Raw genomic sequence first — 14,025 nt, forward strand, 5'->3', positions numbered from 1 at the left:
ATATGATCCTTATGGCACACCACTGGTCACAGGCCTCCAGTCTGAAAAGCAATCCTCCACCACCACTCTACTTCTGTTATTACACACTTTTATTCCCAAAGCAGTGTTGAGCTTTTAAATTATTTGAACTCATAAGAGATATCCCCCTTCCAATATTTTGACTGTAGGATTTTCATATTGACCAGATCTGACCAGTTGAGTAAACATAATTTTGTCATTATAAGTGTAGGTAAAGGTACTATAGTCCCAGTCTCTCATCAGAAAGAGACAACTGATTGTTGAGAGGTATAGGGAAGGAATTTTGGAGTTTAAGGACCAGGTAACTGAAGGTAAGACCTCCCAATGATGAAATGATTAAGAAAACCAGTCCAGGAGAAACCCAGCAGGTCTGGCACCATCTGTTGAGTGCTGACTAAGAGTCACTGGACTCAAAGCTTTGACTTTGTTTTACTCTTCACAGATGCCAGACCTGGGTTTCTCCTGTACTGGTTTTCGTAATCATTTCATCATTGGGAGGTCTTGCCTTCGGTTACCTGGTCCTTAAACTCCAAAATTCCTTCCCTATACCTCTCAACAATCAGTTGTCTATTTTCTGATGAGAGACTGGGACTATAGTACCTTTACCTACACTTATAATGACAAAATAATGTTTACTCAACTGGTCAGATCTGGTCAATATGAAAATCCTACAGTCAAAATATTGGAAGGGGGATATCTCTTATGAGTTCAAATAATTTAAAAGCTCAACACTGCTTTGGGAATAAAAGTGTGTAACAACAGAAGTAGAGTGATGGTGGAGGATTGCTTTTCAGACTGGAGGCCTGTGACCAGTGGTGTGTCTTAAGGATCACCTGCTGTGTTTCCCCAACACATTCTGTTTTGTTTCAGATTTCCACAGTTCTATGGAATGATTAAAATGGAAGATGCACATGGGTCCAGATTAAAAGGACTGCATCCCACTGTTGTAGGGGTGGAGCAGATTGTGGTGATAGCGAGTGATGTGGTCTTGAAGGGATTTGTAAACAAGGCTTTTAAAGCTGGACGGAGAACAGCGACATTGCAGTGATTTTATTACATGGCTTTCTGGATCCTGTGCACCTTCAGAACACTGAAGCCTTGGGTGACTTGAATGCTGCCAGTAAAATTCTCAAGAATGTGCGCATTTCCAAATTAGATTAGATTTTATGAAACAAATGTATCTGGCAGTTCGGAAAGGCGTGCAGAAGTTTTAATTTTTATGCTAGTTCAGCAACAGTATGAAGTCACACTCTAATGGTTCCAAGACCATGCACAAAGTTGTTGAATATTTCTCCACATTGATTCATTGTTCGAAGGAACACAGAAACACCCCACTCAGCCCTTGAACTTGTTCCACGTGTATTTAGCTGAACCAATAGAGTATTTAGCTAAATATTGGATAACTAGGTGTATTTGGCATATTTTGGTGAGCTTTCTATGTTTTGTAATGATTCATTGCATTTTATTTTCACACCAATGCTGGGATGAGTGGATCAGGTGACTGTTTGCATTGGGTGGGCTTTGATCTTGCATTTGGGTTGAGTTTCGTGCTGAATGTAAACAGGAGTTAGAATGTTTGAATGGGTTTGGCTGTTGATAACGTTGAGTCAATTCCTTGACATTGATGTTATATTCGATTGAGATTGACACCTTTTTTTGGATTCAGGCCGGGTTAGGTGAATTAATTGCGAAGGGTCATTGTGTAGATTGATTGGAAAATTGAGTGGGTTAATGAAGTATGTGGTAATATGGAATTGATGGCGCAAATTAAGTGGGCTTTATTATTGGTCAACTCATTCAAGTGGACATCATAGGTATATATGTGGATTTTGTAGGTATTTTGTCTAGATTTACAGCTGCTTTACTCCCAAATGTTGATGTTTTTGTCTGATTTGACATATTTTGTGGATTTTGCTTCATATTTTGAATCTAATGGTCTCAATGGGTTAATTTGATTAAATTCAGTGCATGTTGGAATTGGTTGGCTAAATGTGACAGTGTATCAGCTGGTGTTTTAAGTCCATAAAACATAGGAGCTGAAGTAGGCCACTCATTTCATCAAGACTGCTCTGCCATTCAATGAGATCATGGCTGATCCGATAATCCCCACTTTCCGCCTTTTCCTTATAACCCTTGAATCTCTCACTGATTAAAAATCTGTCTGTCTCAGCCTTGAATATACTTAATGGCCATCACTATGCATTAAACAACTCCATAGATTCACTACTCTTTGAGAGAAGAAATTCCTCCTCATCTCTGTCCTGACTGGGTGATCCCTTACTCTGAGATTATCTCCTGTTATTCTAGGCTCTTCTACAAGGGGAAACAACCTGTCTGCTTCAACCCTGTCAAAGCCTTTAAGAATTTTATATATTCAACAAGGTCACCTCCCACTGGGTACAGGCCTGAAGTACTGAGCCTTTCCTCATAAGAAAATCTCTCCATCCTCAGAATCAGCGTTGGGAACCTTCTCCAATGGCCGGATATCCTTCCTTACATAAGAGAACCTAAGTGGTTCACAGTACTCCATTTTGTCACATACGTGGACACATATTTTGCTTTCTGGTCAATTATCTAGATCTGTAGGATTATTTTGGTGTCCTTCCTTGAGTATTTTGAGTCCGTTTACTGCTGTATTTAGTGTACGCAGATAGGTGTGACGATGGCATTGGATAAATTTGACTAATGCATAAAATCATTAAGTAAAGCAGTATAACTGGGGGACATTTAGACCATTGTAGCTGTTTCAGCTCTTTGAAAGAACTGACCAATAAGCCATGCAAGTACATTCCTTTCAAGAATATATAAACACATGCATCCACTCCCTCCAGCACTGACACTCAGCAGCAGCAGTGTCTACTATCTACAAGATGCACTGTAGAAGTTCACCAATGATCCTCAGATAGCACCTTCCAAACCCATGACCACGTCCCTCTAGAAGGACAAGGGCACCAGATGCATGGGAACACCACTAACTTCAGGTTCCCCTCCAAGTCACTCACCATCCTGCTATTCCTTCACTGTCACTGGGTCAAAATCCTGGAATTCCCTCCATTAGGGAAGGTACACTGCAGTGGTTCAAGAAGGCAGCTCACCACCACCTTCTCAAGGGTAACTAGGGATGGACAATAAATGCTGGTGATGCTCACATCTAATAAATGAATATAGAGAAAAAATATTATGATTGATGCACAGTGGTGTACTGTATTTGAGGGCATTAGAAATTTAGGTTTGGTCTCCTGGTGCATTTTTCAGTTCTCGTTGGATCTGGAGGAACATTATAAATTGGTTTGCTGACATGCTATTGGGCAGATTTTGAGAATGCTACAGTATATGGTTACATTTGTGGGAAAGTGGGAATTGGTTTAGCTCAATTGGCTGGATTGTTGGTTTACAGCGCAGTGTGATACCAACAGTGCAGGTTCAATTCCCATCACTGGTTTGAGGTTACCATAAAGGACTCTCCTCTTCCCTCACCTGAGGTATGGTGGCCCTCAGGTTAAATCACCACCAGTTGCTTCTCTCTCTCTAATGAATGAGCAGCCTCTATGGTCTGGTAAGACAATAGTGATGACAACAATGTGGGAATGTCAAAATAGGTTTGATGGCACATATGGGTAGGGTGGCTGTAGCATTTTGTGAGGGTTTTCAGGACAATCTTTTTTTATAGAACTGAAGTATTGAAATAGTCTAATGCATTGGATGTGGCTTAAGGGGGCCAATGGCATAGCAGTGATATCACTGAGCTAGTAATCCATGAACCCCCCATGCTAATGGTCTGGGGATCTGGGTTCAAATCTCACTATGACAGATAACAACATTTGTAGTGGAAGAAAAGGTTAGCTTCATGGCGACCATGGAACCATTGCCAATTGTTGTCAAAACCCACCCAGTTCACTAATGCTCTTTAGAGAATGAAATCTGCCATCCTTACCTGGTCTGGCCTACATGTGACTCTGGACCCACAGCAATGTGATTGCCTCTTAACTGCCCTCTGGGCATTAAACATTCACACGGACAGTGACACCCACATCCCGTGAATAAATTATAGATAGGGGATTTGTTCCATAAATCCATACAGCAAGGAAACAGGCGATTTCGCCTAACAAGTCCCATCCAGATACATCCCCGTATCTTTTCCCTATAATTCTGCATTTTCCATGGCTAATGCATCTAACCTACACATCCCTAAACGCTATGGGTAATTTAGCACGGCCAATCCACCTAACTTGCACATCTTTGGACTGCAGGTTCTAGGATTGGGATGCAGTTAGCTGGGTTTACAGATGCATTTTGAGTGGGCTTGCTTGTATACTGAACCAATTTAACTGTGTGGTTCATGTATTTGTGGTTTACCTATTCGTAAATGCAGATGCCGTACTTATTACATTTGGATGATTCTAGAATCACTGGATTGACAAGATTACATCTGGCAATGTTGAATTCCAAAGGAGTCATGCTAACTGCTTCCAAATGAATAAAATTAATAAGTTGTAATGGCTAACTGCAAACTTTTTCACATATTAAAATGTGGGTGTGAATAAAGATCTACTGTACCTCACTGGGTGCCATCAGTCTTGGATCTTCATTCAGCACCAGTACATTGAAAGATCTAGGAATATTTCACGGAGGGTAGGATACCGACAAACAAAATGGATCAGCTCCATTTTATAATAAACTCTGTTATGGACAGATCATTTTGGAATATATGATAGAAAATTAAGGATGATCAGAGTTGTGCTGCACATATTTAAACACTGTTAGATAACTTCTCTAGATACTGGTGTACACACTCAAATATGTAGACAGACACCTAGAAATCATCAGCAAATACTGGCACTCTCAACGTTTTGCCACCACGTAATCTGGGAGTTGCTCTCTCTCTCTCTCTCTCTCTCTCTCTCCCTCACTCTCATACACACACAGACACAACTCACAGACACTCAGAGACAAACATTCACAGTGCAAATGGATTTTAACTTCAAGAGGCATTAAGGTATCCAAAGATAGTATCATTGTAAATATACGTCCATTGCGTTATGCTGATAAAACAATGCTGCTGGCTCAATAAAAATCGAATAACACAAATATGAAATCAAGAGGATTCACTCACAGACATTCAGTCTGAAAACATCTGTCTTAACAAGCCCTACAACTGTCCCAGTTTCACCCTTCAGTTTAAAGAGAATGATCCTACGGGGTGTTCAGCAATAAGGAATTACAAAGGCACCAATAGATTTATACATATATATCTTTCAAAAATAAATCTTTCCACTTGTTTTATTCTCCTAATTTCTCCAGCAATATAGTTACCATTTTACAATTGACAGTGACCATCTTAATTGAAAGTACTGGAGAATACAAAAAGGAGAGGAATTGCTCTGGTCATGGTGTGTTACAAAATCAGAAACAGTCCATGTGTTTATACCTGATGTTGTTACACAAAATGTCTATAGCCTCCCTGTGAACACGGGTCGGGTCTGAAACTGATACAAACTGAATGATGGTTGAAGCAACACAAAGTGTGGTTTGTTTTTGAAATAAGATTTCATAGGATAAAGTTATGTTATTATAATTGTAAGATAACAGTTTCTAATAAGTCTTTCCTTTAACCTATTGGTTTAAAGGAGATAACAGACCATAATTTTTAAAATGGGTTTAGGAGAGGGTTAAAGGAGATATTAAACTGTCATGGTGGAAGGGTTTGAGGGAGATTTGGAGGCATTTAGAGAAGATATTTAAAAGGAATGGCTTATGGAAGTTAGTCAATGCCACGAGTCAGTCAATATTTTATTCAAGAGTAAAACATTTAATTTAACTGAGATTTAAAAGTCTTTTGGTTGTCTTGTGTGGAGTTCCTTGTTTAAAAAAAGGGATAGGAATCCCCATTGTGTAACCCCTCCATTTTGGAAGTCAGTTTTCCACAGTGTTAACACCTGGACACCAGCTTTGTTTCTGTGTGAGTGAAGGGTGTTCAGGTCAGATGAGATGAATTGGGGTGAAGATACTTGAGGTGACCAGGATTGGGAGAGACAGTGTTGGCACCGCTTTGTGGGGTGGACCCGGGCTGGGGTCCATGAGATACTTCTGTAGATTCTCATTCCTGTTGTGCCTCCGCTCATTTCTTATTTTTGAAGAGCTATTCTGTACTGTAAAATGATTTTGTTTTCCCAATGTTGGTTGTAAAGTACAATTTTTAACAATGATTTAGTTTTGCATATTAATTTGAGTAGTTGGCATGATGTATTGGGGCAGCACTGTAGCTCAGTAGATAGCATTGCTACTTCACAGCGCCAGGGACCTGGATTCAATTCCAGCCTTGGCGACTGTCTGTGTGGAGTTTGCACATTCTCCCTGTGTTTGCGTGGGTTCCCTCTAGGTGCTCTGGTTTCCTCCCACAATCCAAAGATGTGCGATTTAGGTGAATTGGACATGCTAAGTTGCTCATAGTGCATAGTCAGGGGTAAATATAGGATAATAGGGTAGGGGAAACAGGTCAGGCTGAGTTACTCTTCGGAGGGTCAGTTTCTACAATGTAGGGATTCTATGATTAGATTAGATTCTAGAAGGGTAACCCATCCAGACCCATTTCCCCTCAAACAAATGCACCTTACACTATAGGTAATTTAGCATGGCCAATCCACATCTCCGGACTGTGGGAGGAAACCAGAGCACACCCACGCACGCGCAGGGAGAATGCACAAACTCCACCCAGACAGTCACCCAAGGCTGGAATTGAACCCAGGTCCGGGGTGCTGTGAAGCTGCAGTGCTAACCACTGGGCCACCGTGCTGGGTTAGTTAGAAGCTACTGATTTTACCTTACATCATAAACATGTGAGGCTATGTTTATTTTTTGTGTCAGTGCTGGACTTTTAAAAAATTAAAGACAAAATGAGTGATCACTTCGTTTTATTTCTGAATGATTAAGAATTATGGAACCAAACAGCATAGAAGAAGGCCATTCAGCCCACTGTGTTCATGCTGCTATAAGGACGGAGCATCTACTCACAATCCTCACTCCTGTGTTACTTTGAGCCCAAAATTTTAATCTGCTACTTAGCAAATCCCTTTCCACAAAATCCCAGAATGACTAGAATACTTACAGTGTGGAAACAGGCCCTTCGGCCCAACAAGTCCACACCGACTCGCCATCCACCCAGACCCATTCCCCTACACCTAATACTACGCCAATTCATGGCCAATTCTCATGACCTGCACATTTTGGACTGTGAGAGGAAACTGGAGCACCCAGAGGAAACCCACGCAGACACGGGGAGAACGTTTAAACTCCACACAGTTAGTCGCCTGAGATGGGAATTGAACCCGGGTCTCTGGCACTGTGAGGCAGCAGTGCTAACCACTGTGCCACTGTGCCGCCCCTACAGCACAGGACCATTCAATGAGCATCGTTACCTAATGCCAGTCTCCTGCTTTTGCCCCATACTCATGCCCATTATTTTTCTCCAAATAATCCATCCAGTGCCTTTTTGAATGCCTCACTTGAACCTGCCTCTATCACCTTTCCAGGCAGTGCTTTTCATGCCCTAAATACTTGCTGTGTGAACTAGATTTTCCTAACTCCACCCTTGCTTCTTTTGCGGATGTCTTTCAATCTAGCCCTCTCATTCTTGTTCCTTTCATGAGCAGGGACAATTTCTCCCTGTCCATTCCCCTGTTTGGGGAGGCAGTGGCCTAGTAGTATAATCACTGGACTGTTAATCCAGGGACCCAGGTAATGTTCTGGGGGACCTGGGCTGAATTCCTGCCACAGCACATGGTGAATTTGAATTCAATAAATATCTGGAATGAAGAGTCGAATGGTGACCAATAAATCGATTATTGGAAAAACCCATTCTAATCTGGTTTGGCCTACATGTGAGTCCAGACCCACAGCAATGTGCATGACTCTTAAATTAGGGATGGGCAATAAATGCTGGCCTAGCCAGTGACCCCCTCATTCCATGGAAGAATAAAACAAACTCTATCCTGCGTGCTGATGATTATGGAAACCTTTATCAGATCTCCTCTTAGTTTGCTTCTCTCCAAGGAGAACAGTCCCAACTTCTTCAATTTCTCCTGGTAACTGGAGCTCTTTGTCCCTGGAACCACTCTTCCAAACCACTTCTGCACATTCACCAGGATGTTCACATCATTCCTATAATGTGGTGCTCGGAACTGTGCGCAATATTCAAGCTGAGGTCCAACAAGTATCTGATAAAGTTCAACATCACCTCCTGGCTGTTGTACTCTGAACCTCTATTAATAAAACCTGACTTTATTAGTAGAGGGAAAGAGGATGCTTTACTTACTGCCCGGTCTATCTGTCCTTCTGTTTTCAGTGATCTATGCACATATGCAGCCAGGTCCCTTTTCAAAGCCACCAGGTTCAATGCCTCCAGATCCTAACAACTCGCTGCATAAAAAGGAGTATTTCTTTATGTTGCAGTTGCTTCTTCTGTTAATTGCCTTAAATATCCTCTAGATCATAACCTTTCCACCAAAGGGTGTTTTTCACTCTCTGCTCTGTCTAGCCTCCTCGTGATTTTGAGCCTTTTACCAAATCTCCTCTCTACATTACTTCGAACCACGTAACTGATGTTCCTCATCCCTGGAACTATCCTCAGAAATCTTTCCTGCACTTTCTCCAAACCTTATTGACTCTTCCTGAAGTGCAATGCCCAGAATTGGATGCAACTGCTTCAGTTGTTTTATAACCTGGTGCAGGGAGTCAGTGATGCTAAAGCCTGGAACTAGAGGCCTGCTCCCACTCCACATGTGCACGTTGCAGCTAATGCATTGTTGTGCTGACAGCCTCACTCTGCAGTCGCCTTACCCTGCTCACAACCCCACTCGCTGCCCTGCTTGTCTCCCTGTCACTGCTCGGCTTTGTAAGTCTAGGCAGAGTAAGATCACACAACAGTTACGATTCTGCACATCAGGGAAATGTTTGCAAGAGAACTTGTTTTGATCTGCAGTCGTTAAAGTGGGTTTTAATTGGTCAATGCTCCCATCTACCTGCTGCAATCTCTGTTGGCAACTGCGAACATGGGTGGTGAGAGCGCCCCCTGCAGTTGTGTAGACTGGAAAGGCAGCCATTTTATAAAGTTTCACCACAATCTCTATTTATAAAGTAAAGAATCCTGAATAGTTCTGCAGGATTGTTTACATCCACATGACCCCGAACCTCCTCCCCCAGCTCCAAATGCCCACATTCTTGAGGAACAGTTGGTTATTATAAAGCAACAAGGTTGTGAATTCAAGCCTCACCCAGGGCAACTGATTTTTTTTGTGTGTGACAGTGGGACTGACACATTTAAGCCATGTATTGCAGGAACAGAAGCAGGTCATTCAGCCCATTGAATCTGCTTCACCATTCAATGGAGTCAAGGTGATCTGATAATCCCCAACTCCACTTTCCTGCCTTTTCCTGGTAACCCTTGATTCCCTTACATTTTAAAAACCTTTCTCATTTCAACCTTGAGTATAATTAATGACCCACCATCAATAGATCTCTGTGGCAAAGAATTCCCCAGATTCAATACACTCTGAGAGAAGATTGCTCTTTGGGGCACCAGTATGGTTTGGATGGCCACACTCAATGCCATAAATATCTTTAACAATTAGAAATGGCATCAAATCAATAACTCAAATCATTCCCAGTTTCTGACACATTGTTAATGTTAAATTTGAAGGGAACACCTAAACCCACAGGTCTCACTGTTTCTGCATTTCTTTTAGAATTTATGCCACTTTTTATTAATTAATTAATTAATCGGATGATCAAATTCAATCAATAGGGAAAGCAGTGCACATCAAATTCCTGATTTGGGTACATTTGAGATGGCAAGCCAACATCATATTGCAGTGTGTTTTATCCTGCTCCATCGCAGATCATGTACAGCCGAATAGTGTACTGTTACACACCTTGGAATTGATCTTTCCAAATACATTTTACGTATGAAAACACTCTCTGTTTTAATTCAGATTCTGAAGACATTTCGTCAAGTGACAGAAAGCTTTCCAAATCCAATCTGAGCCAAACAAAAAAGAGAAAGAAAAGACGTCACAGGTAAGAATTTATGTGCACGGTTTGTTTGTAGTCAGATGTGTCTGTTTTAACGAGGAGAAAGTGAGGACTGCAGATGCTGGAGAGTCAGAGATGAAAAGTGTGGCGCTGGAAAAGCACAGTTGGTCAGGCAGTATCCATGGGACAGGAATCCTGATGAACGCCTTTTGCTCGAAACGTTGAATCTCCTGCTCCTTGGATGCTGCCTGACTGGCTACATTTTCCAGCACTGTGTCTGTTTTAACAATATCTCTACTCATTCTGCATCATTGCAATGTGCTCATAGTTTGTCTTTGCCTATTTATGAGGTAAAAACAATGACTGCAGATGCTGGAAACCAGATTCTGGATTAGTGGTGCTGGAAGAGCACAGCAGTTCAGGCAGCATCCAAGGAGCTTCGTGGATGCTGCCTGAACTGCTTTGCCTATTTATGGCCTGCTCACCAATCCATGGTATAAGCCACCTTTATGTTAAAACTTGTACCTAGGATGTCAGCATACCTGTGTAGACCAGCTTTGTTGCCCATTCCTAATTAACCATGAGAGATGTCTTCTTGAACCGCTGTAGTCCATGTGGTGTAGGTAGACCTACAGTGCTATTAGGATTTTGACCCAGCAACAATGAAGGAACACTGCTATATTTCTAAATCAGGACTTGTGGCCGGCATGGTGGCACAGTGCTGCCTCACAGCGCCAGAGACCCAGGTTCAATTCCCGCCTCAGGCAACTGTTTGTGTGGAGTTTGCACATTCTCCCCGTGTCTGTGTGGGTTTCCTCCGGGTGCTCCGGTTTCCTCCCACAGTCCAAAGATGTGCAGGTTAGGTGAATTGGCCATGCTAAATTGCCCATAGTGTTAGGTGAAGGGGTAAATGTAGGGGAATGGGTCTGGGTGGGTTGCGCTTTGGTGGGTCGGTGTGGACTTGTTGGGCCGAAGGGCCTGTTTCCACACTGTAAGCAATCTAATCTAATCTAAACTGACCTTGGTGGTTTTCCCAGTACTGTCTCCAGTTCTGGTTCCCCAGTTACAGGAAGGATTTATTAAGCTGGAGCAGGTTCAGAAGAGACTTACCAGGATGTTGCTGGGAATGGAGGGTTTGAGACAAAAGGGTAGGCTGGGACTTTTTTCACTGAGTGTTGAAAGGTGACCTTATAGAGGTTTATAAAATAATGAGGGGTCTGGATAAAGTGAATGGCAAGGGTCTTATCGCTAGGGTGGGAGAATTTAAAGACTAGGGGGCATAAGTGAGAGGAGAAGGATTTTAAAAAGGCATGAGCAACAATTTCTTTACACAGAGAGGGGTTAAAGCCGTTTAGATAAATACATGAATAAGAAATATTTAGAGGAATATGGGACAAGTGTAGCAGGTGGGATTGGTGTAATTTGGGATTATGGTTGGCATGGACTGGTTTGACTGAAGGGTCTGTTTCTGTGCTGTGTGACTATGAATCTATGACTCTGTCTGTTGCACTTGTCCTTCTAGCTGATTAGATTACTTACAGTGTGGAAACAGGCCCTTCGGCTCAACAAGTCCACACCGAGCCGCCGAAGCGCAACCCACCCAGACCCATTCCCCTACATTTACCCCTTCACCTAACACTACAGGCAATTTAGCATGGCCAATTCACCTAACCTGCACATTTTTGGACTGTGGGAGGAAACAGGAGCACCCAGAGGAAACCCATGCAGACACAGGGAGAATGTGCAAACTCCACACAGACAGTTGCCTGACGTAGGAATTAAACCCGGGTCTCTGGCACTGTGAGGCAGCAGTGCTAATCACTGTGCCACCGTGCTGCCCACTGTGCCACCGTGATTGTGGGAGAGCCATTTGCCATTTCCTCTAGATGTTCACCACCCCATACTGTTCATCGTTGGATTTTACCTACCTGTGTCATACATCAGAATGTACCTCTACCTGCTGAATTTCAGCTGCAATACTCTGCACATGCCAGATGGAACCCAATGTGGGAAAGTGTGAGATTATGCAGTTTGGTAGAAAGAATAGACACATAGCCTATTTTCTAAACAGGGAAAAGGCTTTGGAAACCTAAAGCACAAAGGGACTTGGGAGTCCTGGCTCAGGATTCTCTTAAGGTTAACATGCAACTTCAGTTGGCAGTTTGGAAAACAAATGCAATGTTAGCATTCATCTCTGGAGGACTAGAAGACAAGAGCAGGGATGTACTGCTGAGGTGCTGTAAGGCTCTGGTCAGACCGCGTTTGGAATTTTGTGATCAGTTTTGGGCCTCATATTTAAGGAAGAATGTGCTGGTGTTGCGGGGAGTCCAGAGGAGGTTTACAAGAATGACTCCAGGGATGAAGGGCTTGAAATACGTGGAGCGGTCGAGGATTCTGGGTTTGTATTCAATGGCGTTTAGAATGGACATGCAGAAGATGGTTCCACTAGTAGGAGAGAGTAGGACCCAAGGGCACAGCCTCAGAGTGAAGGGACGACCCTTTAGAACTGAGACGAGGGGGAATTTCTTTAGTGAGAGGATGGTGAATCTATGGAAATCATTGCCACAGAAGCTTTGGAGACAAGTCATTGAGTGTCTTTAAGACAAAGATAGATACTTTTTAAATTATTAAAGGATCAAAGGTTACAGGGAGAAGGCAGGAGAATGGGGTTGAGAAACACATCAGCCACGATCGAATGGCAGAGCAGAATCAGTGGGCTATATTCTGCTCCTATATCTTATGACCTTTTGCCCTATTCCAGCTGTTCACCAAACAGTGCTATATCGATGCTGTATTCCAACTCAATGCCTATTTGTCCCACATTCCAGCCGTATTCCCCTATCAGTGTTGTATTCATCCATCCTTGCTGGTTTCCAGTTGTTTATGTCTTCCTAGCTTCCCTAACCTATCCTTGTAGCTAAATTCCCCTGATTTCCTGGAAACCTCGTAAATCTCCTCTGCACCCTGTCATGGATTCTCCCATCATTCCTGAAGTGTGGTGAACAGACCTATGATAGCATGTGACTCTGCAGGGTTAGGTTAGAGGCGATAGGGGGCAGTCTAAGGACACAATAGAAAGATTCAAGATATTTATAGTAATGTTCGCAATCATCTTCACTGGATGATGGGGGAGAGGGGGAGTTATAGGATGAAAAAGGGGAATAAACTGCAGTCGGTCCTAAAAAAAGCTAGCCATGTTGTGACATCTGCTTTTAGACACTAATGCTATATGTTAAACAGACTAAGTTAAAATCTATATCATTGGTGCAACTTTTTCCAAACTAAATATTGTGCGTGTTTCACTGCTTATAGTATCTGGAAGGGCTTTTTGAGAGCTGCTGTGGATTCAGTTGTGTGTTCCTAATTCTCTTTTCTCTCCCAATTTAAGGACTATTTTCACTTCTTACCAGTTGGAGGAACTGGAAAAGGCATTTAATGAAGCTCACTATCCAGATGTATATGCACGGGAAATGTTGGCCATGAAAACAGAGTTACCAGAAGACAGGATTCAGGTAAATCAAAATAGAAAGATGTAGACGGAATTACACACAAAATGAGAAAGAATGATCGAGAGATAAAGCAATGGAGGTCTGAGTGCGAGAGAGAAATGGAGAAGGAAAGAAGGAGAGACAATCAAAGATGGAGAGAGAGAGAGAGAGAGAGAAAGCATAATAGTTGTGGAGTGTCACAGTATTAGAGTCAGACGAATAGACACAAAGCAACAGAGACTGAGAGAAGTAGCAATAGAGTCAGACTTGGAAAGAGAGTAACTCAGAAAAAGACACAGGAAAAGAGAAAAATAAGACAAACAGAGAAAGAGGAGAGGTTCACAGAAAACTTCAGAGAGACATGAGAAATGAACAAAGAGGTATATCAGGGAAGTGAATATAAATCACATATATAGCAATGAGTATTATAGAAATTAAGGGAGTTTAAAGGTGACCTTATAGAGGTTTACAAAATTATGAGGGGCATGGATAG

General features: G+C 42.3%; 1 protein-coding gene across 2 annotated transcripts in view; it reads left to right on the forward strand.

Moving 5' to 3' along the window:
• The window catches only part of vsx2 (visual system homeobox 2), an 83,424-nt gene that overhangs the window by 16,984 nt on the left and 52,415 nt on the right, over positions 1 to 14,025 (forward strand). For both annotated transcript variants that reach the window (XM_072568205.1, XM_072568206.1), the window contains exons 2-3: positions 10,005 to 10,089; positions 13,433 to 13,556. In XM_072568205.1, coding sequence (XP_072424306.1) covers positions 10,005 to 10,089; positions 13,433 to 13,556 — 209 coding nt within the window. The remainder of the gene's footprint in view (positions 1 to 10,004; positions 10,090 to 13,432; positions 13,557 to 14,025) is intronic.

This window comes from Chiloscyllium punctatum, chromosome 4, assembly GCF_047496795.1.
Source record: "Chiloscyllium punctatum isolate Juve2018m chromosome 4, sChiPun1.3, whole genome shotgun sequence".
NCBI classification, from domain to species: Eukaryota; Metazoa; Chordata; class Chondrichthyes; order Orectolobiformes; family Hemiscylliidae; genus Chiloscyllium; species Chiloscyllium punctatum.